This window comes from Trachurus japonicus, unplaced genomic scaffold (genome assembly GCF_045865225.1).
Source record: "Trachurus japonicus isolate A0001 unplaced genomic scaffold, Traja_1.0 AP030749.1".
NCBI lineage: Eukaryota > Metazoa > Chordata > Actinopteri > Carangiformes > Carangidae > Trachurus > Trachurus japonicus.
The window spans coordinates 244,324-272,252 of record NW_028220882.1 but is presented as its reverse complement, the minus strand read 5'-3'; the positions used below and the strand labels follow the sequence as shown (position 1 = coordinate 272,252).

General features: G+C 43.0%; 1 protein-coding gene across 1 annotated transcript; it reads right to left on the bottom strand.

The window, feature by feature from the left end:
- On the bottom strand, positions 1 to 27,698 carry LOC146960057 (interferon-induced protein 44-like). The gene is made up of 6 exons (XM_085772649.1): positions 27,685 to 27,698; positions 20,584 to 20,785; positions 13,146 to 13,295; positions 11,471 to 11,639; positions 323 to 423; positions 1 to 177 (listed from the first exon to the last, which is right to left on the bottom strand). The coding sequence occupies exons 1-6, from the start codon at positions 27,696 to 27,698 to the stop codon at positions 1 to 3; spliced, it is 813 nt and encodes a 270-aa protein (XP_085628775.1).
- Between the last annotated feature and the right edge of the window lie 231 nt (positions 27,699 to 27,929).

Sequence of the window (27,929 nt, the reverse complement as noted above, 5' to 3'; positions counted from 1 at the left end):
TCACTGACTCTGATGAAATGTTTTGTAGATGAAGTCCTCTCCAAAGTCAATAATCAGCCTCAGAACCCTCAGGATTAAAGTGTCAATGTTCTCATCAATGGAGTCTTCTTCACTGTAGTTCTTCACAGGAAAGATGAAGTTTATTGGAATACCCAGGTCTGCGCTGAGGTCCTGTATCTGAGATTAAAATAAATGATAGTTAAGTCTATTCACAAGTCTTAAACTCATATTCTGAAACAGATTGTAAAGCTCAACATACTGTATCCAACCTGAAATTATTAAACATTGATATAACAGACTGGTGAGACTGACAGGGATTCACCTTTTTCTCTATGTACTTGCTCCTGTAGACGTTCCTCAGATCCCTTTGAGTTTCACCACAGGCCTCATCAACTTTGGTGCCAACAGCCAGTTGGGGAATTCCTGTACATGTAGAAAGTCATATCTACATCAGTCATTCCCAACCTGTGTGTACTGCAAGTGGGCCGCCATATCATTTTCAAAATAGTGAGATTTTTGTGGATTTTTTAAAGGATATCAAATACATTATATAGGGCTGGGTGATTAACCAATGTCAAATCAGCACCGTAATTACGATTATTGGCTGTGGTCACATTTCCTCTAGCAGAAATTAAAACGACAGCAGCCTGTCAGTCTGCCGTCTGTGGCTGCATGTAGGCTGGAGCACCTCCTGCTGAGCGTCTATAGTTTGTTTGAGCTAAAGCAGAAGTCAGGTGAATGTTTGTGTTAATATAAGTCTTAAATAGTTGTATCTTCCAACAGCAATCACTTCTATAGAGTGTTTGGTCTGAAACACGGGTCTGTCAGTCACTCTGCTCTGCTCTGAGCCCAGGAGAAAACTTTCCTTGTATCCTACAACCTTTATCCAATGAGGAGAGAGAACGGCATAAAGGGGCAGTCCTCTCTGTGTGTGCAGCCAAGGGATGCGCGTGAATGTGGTGACGTAGGGACGAGGACCAATAGATCCATGACGAGGGCGGGGGCTGCTAACTCCATCGGCTGACAAGACGTTAGCCAAAACCACCGGATCACTTACTTCTGCTTTAAGAAGGATGAAGTGAAAGTTGGAAAAGATGGAGGATATGAGTGGAGCCGATGGCAGCTAAAATAATGGTGAACATGAGGAGCGGTTTATGAAATAAGTCTGACCCAAAACAGACAATCTGACCAGGTCGGACTTATTTCATAAACCATCATTTGTAAAGAAGCCTCACACCGGACACCCAGCGAAATATTTTCATTAGTGTTGGAGGCGGAGGGTTGAGTGTCCAGTAGCAGCAGGTCAGTGAGGAGACAGAGGAGGCTCCAGCAGCAGCAGCAGTAGAGAAGGCAGAGCAGCAGCGGAGTAGCAGCAGAAGCATAGCCAGGGATGAGCAGGTAAGGTGGGGGGATTTAAATAACCCGCCCTATTTGGGCGAGGAGCATGTGACTGATCAGCTGATCAGGATGGGCGCGGCCTGAGTTGTCTGCCTGAACTAGCTTTGCAGGCTTCGCATTATAAAGTGGAGGAGAAAACTCTGACTGTGAAAACACTGAGCTGTTCCTGTTTTTTATTCTGCATTACTGTAACATGTCTCATATATTGGTTCATCTACAGCGTGAAAAACATGCACTAAGGTTCCTGTAGATGCAGGGTTACAGTGTGTGAATATGCGTGTCAGCGTTGCACACACACACACACACGGGGTGCTGCGTCAGAGAGAAGTGAAACAACAACCAGCAGATCACAGGATTCAGTCAGGATGCTCCTTGAACTGGCAGCATCAGCAAGCCATGCTTTCAGTTCAATACTGGATGTTCTGTCTTTTACATTAATGTAAATAAGTGCTCTGAGTAGAGTTGCACAATACCCACAGTAGCCACGGTACCCCGCGGTGCCAAAACGTATAGCGGCCGCCTCTCCTCTCCTCCCGGCTTCTCACTGCATGCTACTCCCTTGTAAACAAAACCCACATGCACCCACTGCAACCTACAGTGGGTACTAGTTTCATTTGGACGTTAGGTCACACTGTAGCCACTAGGTGGAAGCATCGTACTGAGATGCAGCTCAAAAGATTTTGGGATACTTCCACGTTTGACCACAACGTAGCTGCAATGGAGAGTGGCGCTGTTCATAGGTCATAGGTACTTCATTTGCAGCTGTGGTCGAGAGAGCTAGAGAGTGGATGGAGAGAGGGACCGCTACGCCGGTCAATCAGATCAATGTTGTTGTTTTATTGTTTCACAGTGGTTACAGTAGCCTACGTTCAACAGGATCAGTGGTTCTCATGGGGGTCCTGGACCCCTCCATATCTCTCCTGTAGCCTGGCCGGGTCTGGCTCCAAGTTTGAGTAAATTGTCTCATATCTATTTTTTGCAAATTCTGGTGAATGTAACAATCCACTCATAGCTGACGATCGCTCGTTTAAACAGTTTCTAAGCTGCTTCGTCCGTGCCAGCAGCCTGGACCTGATGCGGCTGGACTCACGAGCGGAGCAATAATAGCTACACATCTGTCAGCAGCTGCTCCAAACACACAATTTGAAGGGACAGATTAGATGCTGATTTTGTTAACAGTGACTTTGTTGATGCTACTTTAATTGTAGAATGGAGCGACAACGGGCTGATTTCAGTCAAGAGCAGCAGGTTGTTTTAATGGAAAGTAGGCAACGAGCGATAGCTTACAAAAAAGCTGATCACAGCCTGAAGCAACAGTGTTGCTGCAAATATGACAAGAGGAGGCTGCTTTTCATTTCTGACAGCTGAACATTGCACTTTTAAATATGAAGCTTATCCAAACAAAAAACTAGAGCAAAAACAACTGTAATTTTTTTAAAATTTGTGTTTTATATTGTTTTTGCTCTGTGTGTCGCGGTGATAACTTAACCATGAAAAGTAGGCTACAACACACACAACATAACGTTACAGCCGCAGTGTTGTGAGTGAATCATGTCGGGACCAGAGCGATTGCTGGTCTGGACAACCAGGCTTCATGAACCCGCTCCACAGACCCCGGTGCCCGGCCGCCGCCGCTGCTGCTGCTCCGGAGGGGAAGGCGAAGCTCACTGCCAGGATCCCCGCCGGAGCAGCGGCGGCGGCCGGGCTCACACACCCGGGGAAGGCCATCCTGGCAGTGAGGGTGTTTGAGCCCGGCCGCCGCCGCCGCCGCTGGGGGCGGCCAGGCGGGGAAGGCTATCAGTGAGCTTCGCCTTCCCCGCCTGGCCGCCCCCAGTGGTTGACTGCGGGGGCGGCCGGGCTCAAACACCCAGGGAAGGCCAATAGGCCATCCTGGCAGTTAAGATGAGAAACTTTCTGCTTCTAAGTTGTTGTAAAGTTTAGGAGCAGCGCAGCGGCTCGCGGCTGCAGCTCTGTTCACTTCACACACTGAGAATGGAGTTTGTTTTCTTTGTTTTCTTCTGGTAGACGTAAATACGTAAACACATGTACCCCCTGTCCAATCAGAACGCTTCCCGACCCCCAGACGTTAAGCAGAATTAAATAAAGGCTATTTAATGTGTTTTCCATGTAAACCCCAATTTGGAATTATTATTTCCATGTAAACTCGAAGGAGGATATTTTAATTCCAAACTATTTAATTCAGAATAATTAATTCCAAATTAAAAAACATCATGTAAACGTGGTAACTGATTGTAATAGAATGCAAGTGTGTTTTATTGAAAGCGAGACTGGGTGTGTGTATGAAAATCGCTACAGTGAACTGGTGCTCTAGTTTTTAGGTACTCTATCTCATAGTTTCAAAGAAAACGGATTGATTGATTTTTACTTAACGAAATGAAACAAAAACAATATATAGGCATATTATATTACTATAGGCAAGGCAAGGCAATTTTATTTGTATAGCCCGTTTTTACAAACAGTTTGTCTCAAAGGGCTTTACATGACATCATAACAACATCCTCTGTCCTTAGACCCTCACATCCACTGAGGAAAAACTCCATGGAAAACCCTTTTAACAGGGAAAACCAGGAGAAACCTCAGGGTGAGCAACAGAGGAGGGATCCCTCACCCAGGACGGACAGACGGGACAGAGATGTTGTTACAGACAAGAAAACAGTTTACAGTTTATGTCACAGAATGTGTGAATATATTGTTGCAACTTTAGAAAATATAATCCAGGGGATAAAGGGCTTACAAACATGGACCAAAACGGCTCAGTAATACGCACAAAAATCCAAAAGAAACGAAAATGAACACAAAAAAAAAAAACTAAACATCATGAAGTGGTCTCAATCTGTGTTTTACGCATGCCTGAATGGAGGCTGTATGTGGGGAGCATACATCAGTCCGACTGCCCAAAAGTCCGACGGCTCATTTCTCCGACTACTCATTCTACAGTGTTGAGGTTAGGTTTAGGGTAAGGTTAAGGGTTAGGGCTACTTAAGTCGGAGAAGTGGGAGGTCGGACTAATGGTTGCAAAAATAAAGAAATGTATGGTCGGAGAAATGGGTAGTCGGACAGACGCCATGCGCCCGCTGTATGTTCAGCTCCCCTTACATGTGAAATGTATTACATGAAACACAACGACATTTCTTCACTTAGCCTATGAACTGAAAAGTGTGAGGAGAGCTACTGTAGGAACCGGTTTTTCTGTTCAAAGCAAACAGCTGTGTGAAGTACAGTGGGTACTAGTTTCATTTGGATGTTTCCCTCACGTAACGCGGGATTCACGCGTTGCGTGAAATTGTAGGTCACACTGTAGCCACTAGGTGGAAGCATCGTACTGAGATGCAGCTCAAAAGATTTTGGGATAATTCCACGTTTGACCACAACGTAGCTGCAATGGAGAGTGGCGCTGTTCATAGGTCATAGGTACTTCATTTGCAGCTGTGGTCGAGAGAGCTAGAGAGTGAATGGAGAGAGGGACCGCTACGCCGGTCAATCAGATCAATGTTGTTGTTTTATTGTTTCACAGTGGTTACAGTAGCCTACGTTCAACAGGATCAGTGGTTCTCAGCCTTTTGGGGGTCCCCTGCATATTTTTGATCTCTCCTGTAGTCTGGCTGGGAGGCTCCAAGTTTGAGTAGTTTGAGTTCTGCAAGTTCTGGTGAATGTAACAATCCACTCATAGACGATCGCTCCGTCCGTGTCAGCAGCCTGGACCCGATGCTGCTGGACTCACGAGCGGAGCAATAATGCACATCTGTCAGCAGCTGCTCTTGAAGGGACAGACTAGATGCAGATTTTGTTAACAGTGACTTTGTTGCATCCAAACATTTAGCATATCTGTCGGGTGCTGTCTCTTATCCGGTACAAAGTGGGAGATGACAGAACTACTTTAATCGAGGGAAAGCTACATTGTTGCGAGTGACTCCGGCCGGCGTGTGCACATGCACTAAGCCTGTGAATATTCTCATTTGTCCCGGACTCCTGGTCATAGTTATCTCAAGGAAATTTAAATCGAATGCAACTGGACTTGGTTATTTGTCTAGGAAGACGTTTCACCTCTCATCCAAGATTACAAGTTACAGTTGCATTCGATTTAAATTTCCTTGAGATAAGTGCACACTGTTTCTGCTGTCAATTCGGTCATAGTTCATTTGTAACATGTTTTCTTCATTCTTCATTAGGCTGTTAACAATGTTAACACTAGAACCACGCAGATGGTCTCACACAGACGTTTGTGTTTTTCTTACGTAAATGACTTTGTTTACATTAAAACTACAGGTCTCTCAGTCCGTGACTTTTCCATGTGTGATGGTTTCTGAAGCTTACAACTTACACAAATGAAACATTCGATTTCTGGGCATTTATACCTCGGGCCGACAATATTTTTTTCTTCAATTATTGTTTTCATCTACAGTTATATTTATCATAATATGCCCAATTCGGGAGGGAGAGAGGGGGGAGAGAGTGCCGCGGTCACGTTACATAATGTAACAGTTTCCAGAAAAATACAAAACAGGATATTTATTCATGTTACCCTCTGTTTAGGTAGATAAAGGTCTCAGTCACATTTGAATAAAAATAATGCAATTAGGATAAATATCATAGGATCCTTTTTTTAAAGATAGGCCTATTTTATTTTTAGTTCCATAATTCAGATATGATTTTCACTTAACGAAATGAAACGAAACAATGAAGCCTAGTTTTGTCCTCCGGCTTATGAAAAGTGTGAGGAGAGGTAGCTACTGTAAGAACCGGTTTTTCTAAGCTGACTGAACCGCTGTGTGAAGTTCTGTGGGGGGCAGGGCTGAAGTATCCACAAGCACACCTATTGATCAGAGATAAATGAAGGTGCTAATGTGTCGCTGATGTGTCTATAAGCTGGTCCTACAGACCGCTGCATATAAACCACACTGAAGCGATTTTCACCTAGCCTCGCTTTCAATAAAACACACACTAGCATTCTATAGCCTAATTGCAATCAGTGAAATATATGAAATCAATATAAAACACAATTTAAATATGAGAGTTGCTGTTGCTCTAGTTTAATAGCGCTGCAGCTGCATTTGCCGTGCGCCCCTGTCTGTATGTGAACCTGTGTCTGTCTATGTGCAGGCAGAGATCAGAGATGGTGTTTTAAATAACCATGCTAGCGTTTCACCAGCTCTCATCTCCGCCAGTCAGCCTCTCAACCTGCCGCCTCTCTCGCGTGCGGGCGCACCGCACGTAAACACACAGAGACGTGGACACATTTATTTATTTATTTATTTATTTTTTTTCTGTGGGAAACACTGATCAAGCGGTGCGTGCGCACAACTCTCCGCAATATTCCATTGATAAATCACACCGGACCCAAGAATGGTGCGGACATGAACACACCTCATACTCCACCCCCAGAATGCCTCAGCACAGCACAACCATATATGGTCAGCACGTGCATAATTAAGTAGCCATGTGCGCTCTGTGGAGCGGCAACAAACCGGAATGATGCTTCGGTGGACCTGCCCTCGCTTTTGAGGTCGGTTGTGAGAAAAATGCCTACTGTCCAGACAACTGTGTTTTTTTTAAAGCACTCCTGCATTACACAAACACACACATACGGTATATATAGCCGCACATATAGGCTATCAGTGATCATAATAATGATGATAAGAGAAAATGCATTGTTCACTAAAACTGCACGTTGGGATTCGATCCCAGACTGAAATAAAATCTTTGCTTACAGTGAGAGCTGCTCTACTAAGTGAACTATACCTTTCTTGCGTTACTAATGTTATTGTGTCTCGAGTGTTTCAGAGTCGGCCGGCTGTAAACCAGCTGACCCCGACTGACTTTTTTTTTTTGCGGTCACATCAGCACGGCTGCATCTTCGGTCGCGGCTGCTGTGGCATTTGCCCATATTGCCCTAAGGCCAGTCCGTCCCTGTCACTGGTTGTTTGTGTTGTCTGTCAAACATGGATGAATGAAACCTATATCCACACATCTTGTAGCCTATTTCTATCGAGGGAAAGTTATTTCAGGATATCCTGTTTTATCGCCCAGCCCGAAAGTGACATAGGCTATTGCCCGTTCATTCATGAGAAATCATCCAGCTACACTCTCAGTCAAACAAGGTGGGGAATGAACACTACTGTACAGTAGTTGGCTCATTTTAAAAACACACCGGCAGCATCGCCCACTGAGTTAATTAACTGCTGTGTGGAAAACCACGCTGTGGTCCATAATCGCGGTGCAGACGTGTTTGGAGCTGACAAGAGGATCGATAAAAGAGAGTGAGACGTATAGCTGCCGTCGTTACATTTTTCTCATTGAAAAACTATACTGTATTATTATTATATTGCATTCCCCATTCGTGTTCAGTGCTCCGTGCTGCTGTCTTATAGAGGCGATCTGCTGCTCACAGATGCCACCTGGCGGTTGTTTGGGCACATTGCAGCTTCTGGTGAAAACACAATTACTCCTCCACAAAAACAATTACTCCTCCACAAAAAATCCGCGTGAGCCTCCCGTGACTCACGCGTGAATCTCACGTGAAACCGTCCAAATGAAACTAGTACCCACTGTAGGCTACTGTGGGGGGCAGGACTTTTGTCTGACAATGTACTTGAGTGAAGTATCCACAAACACACCCATTGGTCAGAGATAAAGAGGATGCTAATGTGTCGTTAATGTGTTACATTGTGTCCAGCTGTCGTCACTGCAATTATTACAAGCACACCTATTGGTCATTGCTAATATGTCTATTAAACTCATTACTTTCAATAGAGCCGAGAAGGTGGAACATAGTAAAATATTTTTCATTCTAGTTTTAGAGGTTGCATTTAAAAAATATATAAAAAATAAAGTTACTACTTTACATCATGTTCATAAGATGTGTAGTGCGTATCAGCCGTTTTGGTCCATGTTTGTAAGCCTTTTCCCCCTGGATTATATTTTCTAAAGTTACAACAACATATTAATATAATATTGTTTTTGTTTCATTTCGTTAAGTAAAAATCAATCAATCCATTTTCTTTGAAACTATGAGATTGCAGAGCACCAGTTCATAGCGATTTTCACAACACTGTCACTCCGGATCAGCGGTACCACGACGCTGGTTATCAACTCGGTAACTCAACCCTGGTTTATCTTATTGTGAATATGTGAACGCGCACGTATAAAGGGCGGATTCAAGGCAGCAGACAAATCACAAACAGAGCACCGACGCGTCAGAGAGAAGCGAGGTGACCGCAGCGCAGCGCACACCTCATTTCTCCTGTGAGGAAGAAGAGGAAAAAAAGAAGCCCGTGGTCCGACCTGACCCAGTTATTGAATGTTTATGTTTATTTAGAAGAAGTTTAATTGGTGCTGATTAAACTTGTAAATGAATGCTGCTCTGGATCGATCAGACCTATTTTAAACGGGAACTGCCCATTGGTCCGACCTCCCGTTACCTCCCGACAAAATCAACCACAAGTCGGACCAATAGGAGGTCGAACCAGTGGGTGGTCCCGTTAGTTCGAACTGTCATTCATTGCTACTTTCTGACCAGCTCTTCCATTGATAGGAGCATGCAGCTTTCTCTCTCTCTCTCTCTCTCTCTCTCTCTTTCTCTGTGAGAGAGAACAAAATAACGAGAATTACTGAAAGAGAGAGAGAGCTCCCAGAAACACAGAAACGCACATCACACACACACACGCGGCCCACAAAGGAGCCAGATCATGTCAGATGGCGCACAACCATCATAAATGCTGATCAAGATGTGTAAACTGATAATCAAAGCCCCCCCTCCCAGAGTACAGAGTAAAAGAAATAGCTACACTTTTTTTCTCTCCCCCCCTCCGCTCGAGCACGGCTGAACCTGGCCGGCTTGAGCTCACTTCACGGGCGCGAGGCTGCTGCAGCCGCCACTGCTGCTGACAGCAGACTGAGAGAGGGGAAACAGAAGTAAATTTGGCTTTAGTTAGGTTCAGGCAATGAAGAAAGGAGTTGGTTAAGTTTAGTAAAAACAGCAGGTAGAGGCTAGACAGGCTGGAAGCATAATGAGCGTTATATGTTATTAAATGCTTGTTTTGCACATGATCCGTTTAATCCCAGAAAGGAAAAAAGGATCAATGTGCAGCCTCCGTTTCCTTTCTGATTGCGTCCGTCTGTCTGTTCGGAGTGGGAGAGAGAGACAGAGAACCCAATCCACCTGTCTGTAATGTAAGTTTGATTTGATATGAGTGTCATGGTTTAATTATGGACACTAATGAGCGCGCAGCAGTGCGTAAAAGTCGTGATGACAGCTCCTCGTTAAACTGCACCTCTTCTTCCACGTGTGTCTTATTGACAGGTGGAGCCTATATGAATAATGATATAAATGCATAGTGAACGGTAAGAATGGAGAGTTGGACTAATGCTAACTAGTCCAGTTCGAACTAATGAGGACCTCTCATTAGTTCGAACTCTCATTACTCCGATTGTCGGACCAATGGGAGTTCGAACTAATGGGAGGTCGGACTAATGGAAGGTCGGACCAGTGCCATGGACCCTTTTAAACAGTGGCCAAACAACAGAACCATTTTATTATATTAGACTATTTCCATTTTTGCTGAGCATAAGGTCTGTTCTAAATTAAATAAAAGCCTGTCCCATACAGATGCGTGTCTCTCTAAACGGGTACGCTCGGCACGCACACACACACACACACACACACACACACACACACACACACTGTCAAAACATGGATGAATGAAACCTATCAACTTTGTATCGGCCGCGTCTTGTAGTCTATTTCTATCGAGGAAAAGTTATTTCAGGATATCCTGTTTTATTGCCCAGCCCGAAAGTGACATAGGCTCTTGCCCGTTTATTCACGAGAAATCATCCAGCAACACTCAATCAAAGAAGGTGGGGAATGAGAAATCTGTGGCACTACTGTACAGTAGTTGGCTCATTGTAAAAACACAGATGGGTGTGTTTCGAGCTCACAAGACTGAGAACCGAAAAAAGAGAGTGAGACGTATACTGTAGCTGCCGTCGTCACATTTTTCTCTGCCGCGGTGTCGTCGTCAGTGGCACTTAATTAATTTAGCTCTGTTATTTTCTCATTGGCTAATATCAGGCTATATGCTCCGTGTACAGGCTGAGGAATAAAGAGTTAAAGGATGTAGAAGTATAAATCACCTAATGCATAAAAATATAGTTTTCACAGGGAATCAGTTCCTGTTCAATGTATTTTGTCCTCTATGGTTTATTATGTTGGAGAAGAAGCATTATTGTCAAATAGATTTTTTTTAAAGACAGTGGATTTGTTTTTATCCTAAGTTGATTATTTATATGTTAAACATAAATTAATGTGCAAGAGACTGAATGGTTATTTATTTTCAACCATATACATTCTAACTTCATTTATTTGTTTTTTATTGCTTATTTAAAAATATTTGTTTCAGTCTAATTCCTACTTCACCAGTATTATGTTTATCATGCACCAAACAACATTATAAGTAGGCCTAGTTAATAAGTATTTATAACTTGTACAAATACATTGCAGTTCATAAAAATAATAATATAGTATCATGATATTACCCAGAACCGTGATACTTTGTCTGGTATAGTACCGTGGTTACTCATTCGTGACAACTCTAGCTCTGAGAACACATTATTTGGCCTCTGTATTGTTTATGGGGATGGAGGTGGGCCGCAAACATTTTTTAGATTTGCATTAGGCCCTGAGTTGAAAAAGGTTGGAAACTGCTGTTCTATATTATAAGAATATTACAATATTTGTCAGGCGGTTTGATTTAGTCTCTAGATCCCAACAAACATAAAACACTCAACACATGGAGGTGTTCCAGACAAGAGGCTTCTTCAACCAACTTAAACAGTTCATTCACAGTGAAGTCCAGAAGTTCAGCTCCAACATGATCATATTCATGATCCTCACATCTGGAGAGTCGTGAGATCTGGTGCTAATGATGCACAACCATCAAATCAGTTACATTATATAGATATTGAACTTGGCCGACTTGTTATTTTAGCTATGACTTGATTATCTGTAGCTGTGTACTCTGATCTCTGAAACACCTCTGATCTTTGCTCTTACCCAAGTTGCTGGCTGCCTCTCTGATCTCCTTCATCTTCTGCAGAGTTGACGCCTCAATTTCTGCTGAGTTTGCAGAATGGACACAAACCAGAACATGGACTTTATCATCTGGAGAAGGTGAAGGGTTGTAGTGAGGATCATCACTGGACAATGGAGACGAGGGATTGAACTGAAAAATAATGTGAAAATCCAAATAAATGAGACATGAACTTAATACAGTCTGTACTATGAAGAAAAAGTTTCTCTTGTGACCTCATCACCAGCTGATTTTCATAAATGTCTGTACAGTGATGTCACATATTATTAATGACTGAAGTCACTGTTCAGAGACAGGAACACTGACCACAGTGGAGTTTAACTTTAACCTGGTGACGGCTGATGTGATGAACCAATAGAAACATCTGAAAGTGAAGCTCAGACAGGACAGGAGAAGCTGTAGATGATGTTTTCTACTCTGGTCATTATCATTTGAACTCATTGAGTCTGTGTATTAATATCTTCACTGTCACACTATAATTCTCACTGTTCATGCAGCAGCAGTATGGATATTAAAGGGACATTGTGTAACTTCTCCTGGTATCTATTAACGAAAATCTATTATTCCGTTCAAAAGTCTGTTTTTCATTAATCAGTAATCCCCCCATCAACAAAGTGAAGTGTTCCTTTCAGCTCTGAATGAGCCGTTCATATCATTCATATCTCCATGGAGCGGGTAAGCTCGGTGCTGCTGCCATGTGGTGTCGCCATGTTTTTACGTTCAGTGGCAGCGTGACGGTAGGAAACCACGGAAACTCAGCGGAGACACCGGAGCTGTCGGCTCAGGTGGAGGTGGCGTCTGTGAAAAGTCACCGCGGTAACGCAGTGAGGAGGAATGGAGCGTTACACTGATGCTGCATTCACCTGCAGTCGGGCGGACGGCCGTCGCTAACAAACCAGATGTCATTTTAGTCACAGAAGTCCATAGAAAGACGGTAAAACGTGGGTCAGGTAAACAATACCACATCGCCATGACAACATTTTTTTTTTTTTTTTAAAGTATATTTTTTGGCTTTTTGCCTTTATTTGATAGTACCCAGTAGAGATAGACAGGAAACGGGGAGGCAGAGAGAGGGGGAATGACATGCAGGAAAGGGCTGCCCAACGCAGGATTTGAACCAGAGCCGCCTGCGGTGAGGACTGTAGCCTCTACATGGGGCGGCCACTCTACCCACTGCGCCACGCACCGTCCCCGCCATGACAACATATTGTCACGTGTATTGTTTTGCCTCGTGCTGACGGACCACTTGTTTACATAGAGGCTTGTTTATGCCGTTACGTGCAGCGGCTGTTGTCCGTCTGCCATCTAACCGATTTAACCTGAATGCAGCATAAAAAATACGACTGAGTTGCTTGCGATCTACAACCTCACCACTAGATGGGAGTAATTCTTACACAATATACCTTTAAAGAAAGGAGCTGCAACATTACTCAAAATACAATTATAGAATACATGTTCAATTGCATCAATCAATCAATCAATCAATAAAAACCTACTCTTTTAAAACCCACAGAGCAGTTACCAGAAACCAATAACAGTCATTATCTAACATCTGTAAGATCAAATATTAAATATTGTTAAATATTGACTAAAATGTTTTTGTTTTACCAAACAATGGTAAAAGTGTGACAGTCGTACCTCGTAACCATTCTTCACGTGTCCCATCATGGCCAGTTTGATGTCGTCCACCCTGACTCCTCTTCCAGTATGCTCCTCCAAACCCATGATGTCATTGAAAACAACAGAGTAGAACCCTCCTCCATCTTTCTTGATCTTATGGGTTCTATACTGAAAGACACATGAATAAATTTGACAGATTAATAATAATGGTCTTAGTAGGGCCACGGGGCAAGCGCACAGAGCACTGGCCCCTGCAGCTATTTCATAGCTGCTTTACACAGCATCCTAACAACATCCTCTGCCCTTGGACCCTCACATCCACTGAGGAAAAACTCTATAGATTGTTGCAGACCCTTGAAAAGTGATTGGCAGCAATCACGCAGTAATTACGCAGCAGAGCGCAGACAGGGACTACTCTGCCTGTCTAGCCTCTACCTGCTCTTTTTACTAAACTTAACCAACTCCTTTCTTCATTGTCTAAACCCAACCAGCGCAAAATCTTTTGGGGAAAAAATACACTAATAAAGGAATTGTCGGAACGGCAGGATGTTTAAAAAAAGAAAAAAATACCATATTTCCAACCATAGGAATCAGAATGACGGGACGTTTGATAGAAAAGTGCTGCCATTTTGACAATTAGAAGCCTATGTCGGACTAGTGAGATGTTGGAATGGCGGTTGCCCCCCATGTAAACGAACTCTCAGCCGGTGCTCTGGGAGGACACCTCATTTTCTCTGCAGAGAGCACCAATGACTTTACCCAACTGGGACGAAGTGTTGCCCAGTCATCATGGAGCCTGCCACGGGTTGCGCGGAGCAGGTCAGAGGAGGAAGCGAGGAAGAAGGGGGGGAGTGAGGCAGAGGCTGTAGAGACTCTCCGATACACGGAAGAGCCCACCACTCGCCTCTATTCTGCTCGCCAACGTCCGCTCTCTGCGTAATAAGCTGGACGAGTTAAATGGCAACATCTCGTGTCAGTGGGCATATAGAGATGCGAGCCTGATCTGCCTGACGGAAATCTGGTTGGACAACACCATAGCGGACTCCCAGCTCTCCCTGGATGGTTTTGGGACACTTTGAGCAGTCAGAAGCGGCACGGGGGGTGGGCTCTGTATCTATATTAATAAGGCATGGAGCAGGACTGCCACTGACATAGACTCTCGCTGTACACCTGACGTTGAGCTGCTTGCGCTGTCATGCAGACCTAAGTACCTCCCCTGTGAGTTTGGTCATCTGGCACTTGTGTTTGTGTACATCCCACCATCAGGCAACGTCACACGAGTGGCAGAGGCCATAGCGTCATGTGTCCACCAGCTTGAGAGCGCCTCTACTGACTCACCTGTGCTCATTCTAGGTGACTTTAATGGCTGTAGACTAAATAAAACCCTCCCCTCCTTCCACCAGTATGTCACCTGTGCCACCAGAGCTGATAAAACAATAGACCTCTGTTATGGCAACGTAAAAGATGGTTACTGGGCCTATAGTAAACCTCCACTCAGCACTGCAGACCATAACATTGTCCACCTCATCCCATCATATCGCACAAAATTGCAGACAGAGGGCGTAGTCAAGAGGCAGATTAAACTATGGGATAATGATGTGCTGGAGCAACTTCAAGGCTGCTTCGACTGTTCACTGTGGGAGGTGTTCACAGAGAACAACTGCCTTGAGGAAGCCACTGAGCAGTGTTAATTTTGTCGGCTATTTTTCAATTTAGTTTTAGTCTTAGTCTTGTGTCAAATGCCCTTATAAGTTTTAGTCATATTTAGTCAGCTTGTATTCTTTTTTGTTTAGTCACATTTTAGTCGACGAAAAGTCTTGGCATTTTAGTCTAGTTTTAGTCAAAGAAAATCCAAAGTATTTTAGTCTAGTTTTAGTCAATAGTCTTTTTTTAGTCTTTGAAAGCAGACTGACAGTAATGTTAATCACAACTAATCTACTCAAACCAATAGATTCATTTTAGTCTTTTTCTCACTCATCTCACAAGATTTATGTCATTATTGACAGGCAGCTGTCAGATGAGCCAACTTTCCAGCTTGTGTGTGCGTTTATGTGTAGGCTATTTGTCAGTATCTAAACAGAGATGAACACACACACACAGCGCAGAAGCGACCGACCAGCGCGGAGACGCGTCTACGCCAGGGACACACCAGCCGCAGACGCGCCGTGAGTAGCCGAGAAGCGGAGCCCTCTGATGTTAACGATTGTGTCGTTCACACCGGAGCCATATCGCTCTAGTCTAGTTCACAGCAGCAGCGCAGCGGCCGCGAGCCGCCAGCGATGCTGTCAAGCCGGGCAGGAAGTCGCACAAAGAAACAGCAAGAGAATCCGGTTAATTTTCAAAATAAAACACAGCGATTGACAAATGCAATGATGTGAACGGGAGGTGCTCCGGCTCGCACATGATCTCCGTTGCTCGGAGCTTCGCAGCGATTCCGCTGCCGGTTTACAGCGCCCGCACCCCCCCTGCAATGGCCATGCGCCCCCCGCCCCCAATAGCCAGTTTGTAGCCTACTCGCCGCACTTAGCACAGTCAGCACCAGTGTGTGTGTGTGTGTGTTCCTCACTCAGGCACACACACACACACACACACACACACACACACACACACACACACACACACGGCAGCAGTGCAGGAGGAGAAAAACATGACATGTATCCAGTGATCCAGTCCTGGATGCATATCAATCCATCCAGTGACTTTTTTGGATTGTAATTTAAAAGTCTGTGACGAAAAACACAGACACATTTTATTAAGTTTTTATTTGATTAAGTAGATTTCGTCTCGTCTTTTTTCGTCAACAAAAAATGCGTGTAAATTTCGTCACAGTCAGTGTTTAAGGGCATTGATTTCATCTCGTCTTCGTCTCGTTTTCGTCATGAAAAAAACCATCGTTGACGAATATTTTTCGTCTCGTCTCGTCTGACGAAATTAACACTGCCACTGAGGCAGTCACATCATATATCACAGTCTGTGAGGAGATGATTGTTCCCACAAAGACTGTTAAAGTGTTCCCCAACAATAAGCCCTGGATAACTAAAGCCCTAAAAACTACACTTAATGAAAAAAAAATAAAGAATCAGCCAAAAGGGCATATAAGGAGAAGGTGGAGGGCAGCACCGTAACGTAACCGTGCGGGGCCCCCCCGCGGCCATCCGCTGCGGAGGGAGGCGGCAGCGAGGCAATGGCCACGATGACGGCCATTGCCAGGGGTTAAAAGCCTTGCAGGCCTCTCAAACCCCTCCATGACAGCGCCACATGCAGAGGCCTGTGTCAACATGGCAGAGGACCTAAACAACTTTTTCTGCAGGTTTGATCAGTGTGACTACACGGAGGAGCGGGAGGAGCTCATTGCAGAGCTCTCCACCACGACTCAGTCCACCGTCTACCTGCAGCTGCAGCCAGAGGAGGTCAAACGGACACTGAAAATGATAAAACCAAACAAGGCACCCGGACCTGACAGGATCTGCGGGCGCCTGCTGAAGGCCTGCAGCAGTCAGCTGGCCGGGGTCCTCTGCTCACTGTTCAACCATTCCCTGGCTGAGGACTCCATCCCCTCTGTCTGGAAGTCATCCATCATCTGCCCTGTCGAGAAAAAGAGCAACCCCACAAACAACAATGATTACCGACCGACTGCTCTTACTTTCCTGGTTATGAAAAGCTTTAAGAAGCTTGTTCTGACCCAGCTGCAGGCTGATGTTAGTGTGTTTACTGATCCACTACAGTTCGCATATCGACGGCACAGGGGCGTGGATGACGCAGTGCTGACCCTGCTACATGGGACTTTCACCCACCTGGAAAAACCCAAGTCCCTTGTCAGGCTGGTCTTTGTGAACTTTTCCAGTACATTTAACACCTGATGGGATGCAAACTGCTCTAGATGAACATTGATCCCCACGTGATCCTCTGGGTCCTCTCCTTTTTGACAAGTAGACCACAGAGTAGCCACTTCAGTGCACCAAGGACAATCTCTACTGGATCCCCTCAAGGCTCTGTGATATCTCTATTACTCTTCACACTGTACACAGACAACTGCAGAAGTTCAATCCCGGGAATAACATAGACTACATCAAATACTCAGATGACACTGTTATCTTGGACACCAACAACACTGACGGACTGTTACAAAATGAACTGGAGTCTTTTGCTCTATGGTGTAGAGACAATTGCCTGGACTTAAACACCTCAAAAACCAAATAAATGGTCATTGACTTACGCCATGGTCATTCCACCACTCCCACACTCTCTGTCAACAATGAAACAATAGAAAGGGTTGAATCATACAAATACCTCGGTACAACAATGGACTACAAACTCACATTTCAACTACACAGCGAGCACCTTTTTTCTAAATGTCAGCAACGTCTCTTTTTTCTCCGTAAACTTTGCAAACTTCAGGTTCATCAAACAATTCTCTCTGCTTTCTATAAATGCTTCATCAAATCCATCCTGACATTCAACATAACAGCCTGGTTTGGTTCATTCAGCATTTTTTTTTTTTTATTATTATTATTTATTTATGTGCAGATAAGACAAGACAAGACAGTGACAGTGATAGACAAACAAGATGACAAGAGACTTATCACGTGTGTGTGTGTGTGTGTGTGTGTGTGTGTGTGTGTGTGTGTGTGTGTGTATGTGGGTGGGTGCGTGAGTGTGTATGTGTGTGTGTGCATGTGTCCATGCATGACATAACATAACATAACATAACATGACATGACATAACATGACATAACATAGCTTAATAAAGCATAGAACAGCATAATATAAAACAGAGACCATTATTCTAATTCGAGTTGTGTATGACTTGGTTAAGTGAGATACAATAAACTGAGATATTGGATGATGAGGCTGGACCGAGCGAGGGGGCACCCCGCACCCGGCCCAGCAGCCAGGCGGCCCAAAACGGGGGCCCCGGCGGGATACAGTGGGTAGCCCCCTTTTTTTCTTTTTTTTTCCTTTTCCCCTTTTCCTCTTTCCTGTTTTTTCCCTTCTTCTTTTTTTTTTTTTGGGGGGGGGGGGGGGGGGGGGGTATCCTGCTTGGGACAGCAACCTGAGGAGGTCACTGGCCCGTAATGGATCCATCCATCCCTGTCACCTCTATCACCGGGCAACCCTCAGAACTGTTTGAAGGGAGTCTGCTCTCCAGACGGGTGACATTTATTGGTATTTCTTTATTCTATTTTTAATTCTCTTTATTTTTATTTTCCATTATTTATCTTATTTATTTATTTGATTGTTGTTTTGTCTATTCTGTTATCTCTTGGGAGAGAGGGCATTCAGCATTTCCCACCGAAACAGTCTAAACAAAATAGTCAAACTCAGCAATCAAATCATAGGTGAAGAACAGGAGCCACTCATCAACATCTACAATACTCAGGTCTAGAAAAAAGGGACACAGATTGCCACAGATACAACACACACACTACACAGCAACTACAGCCTATCACCATCAGCACGTCACTTCCACTCTGGACAAAGAGAGCATCATCCAGCTTCATTCCCACGTCAATCCAACTTCTCAACAGTTACCTCCCACCACAACCTTTTCTATTAACTTGGTTTTTTTTTTACTAATTCTATCTTTTTATGTGTCCTTTTTAACCTTTGTTGCATGTACTTGCACTAATGTGTGGTATGTAGGAATGTGTGATATTATTGTATTGGGTTTATCTGTGGTATGTGTGTATGTGGATCATTTTATTGCTGCCTCTGCACTTTCGATGTCCTTCTGCAACAAAGTTCCTAACAGAAGAATAAAGTACTTTTGCATTTGAATTGTGCCAGGTGGTCTGTTGAACGTGCGTTTTCCTATCACATTGACACTGTCCAAGTGAGATCACTCCTGCTCCATTGATCTCAACTGCCATTCACTCAGTTCAGCTGCACGACATGCCTCTATAGCGCTGGCCAGGGTCAAGTCCTTCTCCCTCAGCAGCCGCCTGCGTGTGCTCTCATTAGCAATACCAATAACTATTTTGGGTTACACTTTACTTGAAGGTATCGTCATAAGAGTGACATGACATAGTCATGAACGTGTCATAAACATTATGTCAGTTATTGAAAAAAAGCAGAGTGATGGACTTCATAATTTGTAATGAGTTTAAAGGGATAGTTCACCCTAGAATGATATTTCGCTCATTATCTACTCACCCTCATGTTGACTAAGGGCTGGAAGAAGTTTCAGAGTCCACCGTCCCTTCTCTGAGTTACAGGGGGTGAGAAGCTTCCGCTACAAACAAGCTTAAAATATAGACTTATTTAATTTTTTTCGGGACAATTACGCAATTTGGGGCTTCAGCACAAGACAGACATTACATACGAGCAGCATGGAGGTATTTGGATGTTTTTTTGTGTGTGTTTTTTTACGAAGAGCTCCGGTGTCCCTTTGCAACCGTTATGTGGACATGCACTGCTACGCCAAGACCCCCTGTAACTCAGAGAAGGGACGGTGGACTCTGAAACTTCTTCCAGCCCTTAGTCAACATGAGGGTGAGTAGATAATGAGCGAAATATCATTCTAGGGTGAACTATCCCTTTAAGTGGACAAAAGTTTCAGCAGTATTGAGGCGACATTTTGGTGAAAGTTGCAAAACTGTAGCATGTACCATTGCTTTGGTAGGATTTTTTTTAAAAATTCAAACACATATTGTGCCCATGTCCTTGGAGTTAAGTAAATCTGGCATGGGGTCGGACGTTTCTGTAAAGTTTGGTGAGTTTTCGCACATGGGAAGTATGACTTCCTCGGAAGAAGGAAGAAAGACAGAAAGAAAGAAAGAAAGAAAGAAAGAAAGAAAGAAAGAAAGAAAGAAAGAAAGAAAGAAAGAATTCCTAGGAATATAATAGAAAAAGAAGAAGAAGAAGCCCGGACCCTAACAACAGCGCAAGGCAAGCTGGGAACTACGTAAGTCACGTGCACTAACACTGAATGTCCAGTAGGGGGTAATCTACTACCACACATAACAAGCCGGTGCATATTCTCATTTGCCCAGGTCATAGTATTTCAAAGGAGGTTAAATCGAAAGCAACTGGACTTAGTTATTTGTCTGGGAAGACGTTTCACCTTCATCCAAGAGGCTTCATCAGTTCATGTACGCATCTGACCAGGCTGGGACTGGTCCAACTATCTGGTGTGGAGACTCACTATTTAACCTCTTGTGTGGGCGTTCACAAGGGTGATGACCAGTGACATCATCACCCTTGTGAACGCCCAAGTGATTATTTACATTATTTAATGCCTTTAATTGATAGCACAATGGAGAGAGGACTATAGCCTCAACATGGGGCGGCAGCTCTACCACGAGCTAAACGCAGCCCGAAACTGATGTTTTTTGAAGTTGGTTTTATTTATGTAAGTGAAAGATGCAGGTCCAGGTACAAAAATGTTAATACCAAGTGGAGAGTGATCTCCTGGTGTCTGGTGAAAAAAAAAGAACAAAATCAAGATAACAAGTACCTGTTTAGTAAAACTCTTCTCAGTGCTTCCACCACTGACTCCAGCTGATTGGGTCATTCTCTTCCGTAAAGTGTTGCTGATAGAGTTGATGAAGCTGGACTTTCCAGCACCAACTGGTCCATAGATCAAAACTCTGAGATGTTTGATCCCATCGACTTCAGGTTTATAACTGATCAAATAATCCAGATCCTCTTGGTTTTTTCTTTTTAAAAGAAGGGACAATAAAATAACAGTATTAGAGTTAATCAGTTTGCAGCCATGCCAGCAGCTCTGTGAGGCTGCCCAGATGTGCTCTGATATTATTGTGGTGCGATGTTCAGAAACACAGAGTACAGTCGGGGCTGATGGGAAATAGTCATTAGTTGTACAGGTTTCTGATCAGAAGCTGAAGCCCTGACATGACAATGACCTGATGATGGCGCTAGAGGAAACATCAGAGGTCACTGCAGTTACTACAGATCATCCTGAGGGGAACATGAATGTCTGAACCACATTTCATCACAATCCAACAAATACATGAGATATTTGGTTCAGTGTTGATGAGCAGAGAAACACAACAAAACTACGGTGTCACCATGTGGACAATTTACATGTACTCACCCCCAGGGTACTTTCCTCCAAGGACCTCTGAAAGCTGACAAGAAAACAGTAGTGTCAGTCAGGAGTGTTGAAGTCATGTTTCTATTCTATGAATTCTATGTTTCTAAAACAGAAGACATTCAGTTACTCCTGGTAATTTAAATCAAACATCAACAGAAGTATAACAACAGTTTCACAAAGTGTGGTGTAGAACAGTTGTATATGAAAGTATCCTGAGATTAACCTTTGTTTTATTTTACCACTGAGTAAATAAAACTGACCTGAATAGTCTTGAACAGACAAGTGTGTCTATGGCAGCAACACCAGCTACATCTGATGCAGGACTATAGTGGAAACTAAACAAATACTGGGATATATATATATAACTGTTAAGTTTTAAACACATGTCAGCCGGTAGCCTACCTGTTTGTATATTTAAAGAGGAACTATGCAAGGCTTTTACCTTTATTACGTTTAAATTACGTATTCATTAATTATCCCTTCCCGAGTCCTAGTGCTGGTTAAACTCACTCCTACTCCCCCAGATATTTAGGAGACCTCCAGAGATGTCCTAAGCGGTTAAGAGTTGCCAGTAGGGGATGGCACCAAATGATTGCCTTAATCCAAGTATAACTGGACAACTGAGTGCCCCTCATGCGGCGTCACCTGTTGTTTCAGCGGGTTAATACGCCGCCCCGGCCTGTTGACTTTTCTGTCACCTCTTAAAAAACTGAATATAAACAACGTAGTAGCTTAATAATAAATTCTCAACTGCAGTTCCCAACCAGACGCGCCAGTCTGGGACGGATTCACGCTGAGAATAGGGTACGGGCTTCCTTTTTTCTCTCCCTCCCTCTCTCTCTCTCTCAATTGAGACAATGACAGAAGTCCGACTAGACGCCAAAATCGAAATTTGAGCATAGCTCAATTAAGCTCTGCATGTAAACGTACTGACCGAGAGAGAAACGTGTGTGAACCTTCAGGGAACAGAAAGACATTGTGGCTTTGTTTGATGATGAGCAGTTGAGAAAACTATAGGCCTATTGTTTAGACAGAGCATGTATCATCCATGTCCTAACCCTCCTAATAAGGGACGCTATCTCACCATCTCACTAACCTCACACAGCATCTTTAACGCTCATCACAATGCTTACATTTCTCGCCACTGGAAAAATGCAACAATGTAACAATAAATTAATGAATTGGAGAAAACATTTATTTTTGATTCATTCTCAATCCGGATGGGCATTTCAAGCAAAAACCTCTTTGATAATCACGGGGAACTATATGACTATACATACTTTACTAAACACACACACACACACACACACAGACATGAGAACCAGCACTGGACGAGCGGTACCACCAGCCCATCGTTTTAAATCAGAATTAGAAATACAGCTGTCCCTCATTTAAATTCCAAATCCTAATTTCTCTCAGTGATGAAACAACATTAGACATTAGATCTAACTGCTGTTTAGTTTAGTTTAGTTTATTTAGATCCCCATTAGCTTTTGCCACGCAGCAGCTATTCTTCCTGGGGTCTTTTCATCATAATAAATGACAAATACAAACCATTAACACATAAAATACATTAATGTACTGTAATGTGCTGTACATAGAATATAGGAAAAACTCATGATCATGAAACAGTTGGACTTACCTGATAGGTGTTGCCACATGGCTAGAAAAGGATAAATATGTGTGAATGCAAAAACTAAATCGCAAAAAAAATTACTAATTTTATTGAATTCATCATGTTTATTATTTAAACCTTAGTACAGGTTTTACATTGTAACTACAGTCTGTGTCTTGCAGTAATCTGAAAATAATGATGGTAGAGAGTTCTTACCTCTACAGATGACAGAGCTGAGAGCAGCATCCAGTTATTCTGCTTGATGTGGTTCTTTAGCTGCTGTTTTCACATTATGAACCATACGATTTATGAGAAGACCATCAGACCTTTGCTTCACAAACACGCCACACCTAGATTTTATGTTATTTTATCAGCAGTTTAGCACAATGCCACCACAAAAACACCAGTGACCTCTGATCACAGATTAATCCTCAGATCCTGTAAAAACGACTAACATCCTCCTGTTAGGGCCCATTTTTGGACCCTGTTTTCAAACACCACGATAAAGTAAAATGGGTAAAAAGGTATTACATTTTTTGTTGTTGTTGTTGCTTAGGGTTAGGTGTCTTCTAATGAATGATGTGTATTTCATCAATATCTTTCATAATTTAGCCCTTTCCTGACCTGTTTTAGTGAGCTCTAATATCCGTCATAAGAAATGTTGAAAAACTGCAATACATCAAAAAAAAAAAAAATTCCTCCAACTATTATGAGAACAGCCATATGTCTGCCTTTGAACAGGGCCAACATTGATTTGTTTGCTTACTGTACAGTCTGTGTCTGACATTAATCTGACAATAACAATGGTAAAGAGTTCTTACCTTTACTGGTCACTCAGCAGAGCCGTTATCCTGCTAGATGTGGTCCTTTGTACAACTGCTGGTTTAGTTTCACTTTCATGAACCATGTGGTTTATGATAAATGCCATCAGACTTTTGTTTCACAAACACAATACTCCCAGATCTTTTCATCTACTCAGCAGTTTAATGTCCCACAACAACACCGGCACCTCTGACTCAGGCTGAACACAGATTAAACAGTTGTAAAGTAGCGTCACACTGAGTGTGAGCTGCATTTTGAGGATACATTAAAAATGTAAATTACTTTATATTAAGATCTGTTGCAATAGTTAAATTATGTTTTAGTTAAATCTGCGATCCATTCATTTTTTTCATTTCAACTGTTATTTTTTTCCCACTTCTCCACAAGTCACATGAACTTTTATATTTTGTCACATGAACAGTTACACATTAACTTTGACTTTGTCCTGTTTGAAACTGCTGAGTGCGATATTGGGATAAAATCAGGGAGTGGAGCCACAGAGCTGTTTCTCATATCATCAGTGAACTTGTTATAAATCACATTGTCCATTAAATCAGAAGTAAGCGATCCGGTGGTTTTGGCTAACTTCTTGTCAGCTGATGGAGTTAGCAGTCCCCGCCCTCGTCCCTACGTCACCACATTCACGTGCATCCCTTGGCTGCACACACAGAGAGGACTGCCCAGGGGCGTCACTAGACCTAATACTGTACTGGGGCACACCTGGGGCACAAAGAATTCATGTGAGCGCGCAAAGTGCACGAGCAAAAACATTTTTAGCACTTACTTATAATAAAAAAAAACATAAATAGTGCTTTAAACTATACATGTCTACAGTCTGTAGATGATGATAAACCAAATTTTACACAATTTTACAGTTCATGTGGCACATAATGTACCACACAAACAACTTTTGCAGTCACCAACAAAATATTCTAGATCTAAACTGCCAGCAAGTGAGACCCCCACACACCCTCATTTCTGTTCAAACACAGAGCCACAAAATGCTGAACTAGAACCAAACACACTATCTACATAGCAAAGATGATGGCAGATGTGTTACCATACATGCTCTAATCCAGACAGATTCACATCCTGTACTGGTCCCAATATTGGAACTAAGGATAAGATAGGACTCTATCTATAGGCCCAAAAGCCAGAGCTATGGTGAATCTCATCTTTACCATTGATTCAGAAGTGAGAAACATATTAGAGTATTTTAAGAAAACTGTTCACAAAGTTTGATTTTGAGGTCACCAATTTCTTTTCTTTTTTTTTTGTATTATTAAAAAGATAAAAGCCCAACTAAACCACCACAGACTATTAAAATGAAATTATAAAACTTTTTTTTTAATGTGCTACATATAGGCTACAAATAGCCCAACACTGCACTACAAACACGCTAACAACTACATTAAACCATGCATTAAACTCATTCAACTCAACTCATTCACTTCAATTATGTTGTTTCCAAAAGGGGGAAAATGTCAAACCTGGCAACGCAGCATGCGGGTTTGTTTACAACCTGACGGCAGTGCAGCTTGCAGGTTACTATAGCTCCGCTAACCAGAGTGACTGCACAGGGCACAAAATGGATCGATTTCTAATAAGAAAAATCAAACGGACTGACAGGCGGCGTGATAAGGAATAGTGACGTTAAAGAGTCAGAGGAAGCAGCATTATGAAAATCAACATAAAGACGCCAGAGAGGGACGAGCAGGCAAGGCCTGGTGTTCCTAGCAAAAAAAAAAAAAAAGGTAGGAGGCATACACCTGACACAATATAATTCTGAAACTCTGAAAGTTAGTAAGTGTATTAAATAGCTTGGTAGCTACTTACATTAATTTACAGCGCTCCATGAGATGGCGTGAAGTCTTTTTTTTCTTTTAATGCAGGCACCGACTTGGATGTGAGCCAGTCAGGCTCAGGCAATGAAATGGTTTAGTCCACTAGGGGTGTCTGAAATTTTACTACAAGCATCTTCCTGGCATAACTATGGAAAATACTGTTTATTGTAGTATTTATGATTACTAATAAGAAAGATAAATGTTTCAACCCCCCCCCCCCCTGTTATTTGTACCTCTTTTAGGGGGGTCGAAGTCGTAATTGGGAGGGTTTGGGGGGGTCAAACCCCCCTGTAATTCGCACTATGGTTGTCGGCTAACGTTCACAGCGCCTCTCTCTCTCTCTCTCTCTCTCTCTCTCTCTCTCTCTGTCTGCAGCTTCAAGTTGAGCAGAAGTATAAATCAGCTGAAGTCGCTACACGTGAATAAATTACCATATTAAGTAGTTATGTGCGCATTCCGTAGCCTATGCTATGTAGACTTAAAACTCTGAAGTGAATTTTTTACTGGTGAAATTTTTACTGAGGCACTGCAGATCAATACTGGGGCACGTGCCCCAGTGAAATCTGTCTGGCGACGCGGCTGGGACTGCCCCTTTATGCCGTTCCTTCTCCTCATTGGATAAAGGTTGTAGGATACGATAAAAGTTTTCTCCTGGGCTCAGAGCAGAGCAGAGTGACTGACAGACCCGTGTTTCAGACCAAACACTCTATAGAAGTGATTGCTGTCGGAAGATACAACTATTTAAGACTTAGATTAACACAAATATATCACTTACTTCTGCTTTAATGTGAAGACAAGTCAAACGGTGAGGTTTCTGTATAAAGAGCTCTGTGTCATTCAGCCTCCTCACTGGACTCTGCTGCAGCTTCACCACAGTGAAGGTAAGGATCCAGATTATTAACATCCTCTGTTTGACTTCTGTTTATCAGATGTAAGACTTGTTTACATGAGGTGGAGGTGGTTTGATCTTTTTATTCTTTTGTCCCACTTTGAACCACATTAGTAAAATTATTCTGTTCATCATAACATCAACTGACCCTAACTCTAACCCTGAACTGAAAATATCAGAATCGTTTTTATTGCCAATTAACTCTGTAAAGTTTGATGAGGGAGTGATGTTCTTAATCTCAACAACTCAACTACTAAGTCGCAAACAAAACTGACACATATGATAAACAAACAGAACTATGCTGCAGTTTGTTTGTCAAGTTAACCTGTCACCTTCAGCACCACGGACAGCGTGGCGGATGAGCCGCGGAGCTGCAGCTGTGAGCGTCTGGGCTCTGGGCTTATGGCCTGGGGCCTCATTTATCAAAACTGTAAGTAAGCAGTGTAAAACTGCTGCTACTAAATGTTTTGCTTAGGCCTACGGTGAAAAGACAGCCCAAAATATTTACACCTTTTTCAGATCTATCAAACTGTGCGTGCACAACTCTGCACCTCAACTTTGATAACTGGATCCAAGAATGGTGCGCAGTTGCGCACGTGAACACACCTCCGTCCCGGAATGCCTAGACACAACCATATGGTCAGCACGTGCATATTAATTAGCCATGTGCGCTCTGTGGAGCGACAACAAAGTGACAACTAAGACAACGGGCGGAGGGGGGGGGGAGAAAGCTATACATGGCATCGGGCAATAAATCAGGCAAAAACCTCCCAAATCTCAACAAAAGGGAGCAGAAAAAAGAATAATCTTATGTAATCTGCCCCTTTATTCCAGACAATCTTTTTTTTCTTCTTTTACCTATGTTAAAACAATGTAAAGCAGCAGGATAAACTCAGGTGACAGAATAATAACAGTCTCAGCTCTGCAGATCAGTGTGCGCTGCTGCCGGTGTGTTTTTAAACTTGGAGGGTTTGTTTTTTCTTTTCTAATAGGCCTATGTATTTGTGTATGAGAAACAGTGAAAAATAGTAAAGTGCCGCTACTCCGACAATGAAAAAAAAAATGTCGGAATAGTGGGACGCTTAAAAAATAATGTTAATGCCGCTATTCTGACAATTAGAAGTCAATGTCGAAATAGCGGCATGTCGGAATAGCAGCATGTAACCATTGAGATGTCAAAGAAACGAGAATGCAGTCTGTGAAATAGAGGACTGGTTACTGAAATATAGTACTATTGATAGGGTTAGGGGTGGTGGTGTTGTTAGTGGGGGTGATAGTGGTAGTTCTACTACTTGTTACACTACTACTACTACTACTACTACTACACTTACCCCGTTGGCTTCATCTTGTGCCCAGAATTAAAAATAAACAAATAAACATTAGACTTATACAAATGAAATCCGTCTTAATCATCACCTATGGGCTTCTAGTCCTGTGTGGTGGGGGCTGCAGACCCCTGCCTGTATTTTGGTCTTTTGCTTTGTTTTGTTCAGGTTTTGTTATGCACATGGACGTTTCTGGGTGGAGCGAGAGAGCATAGATATCTATGGCGAGAGAGTCTGTGTTTTCTCTCCAG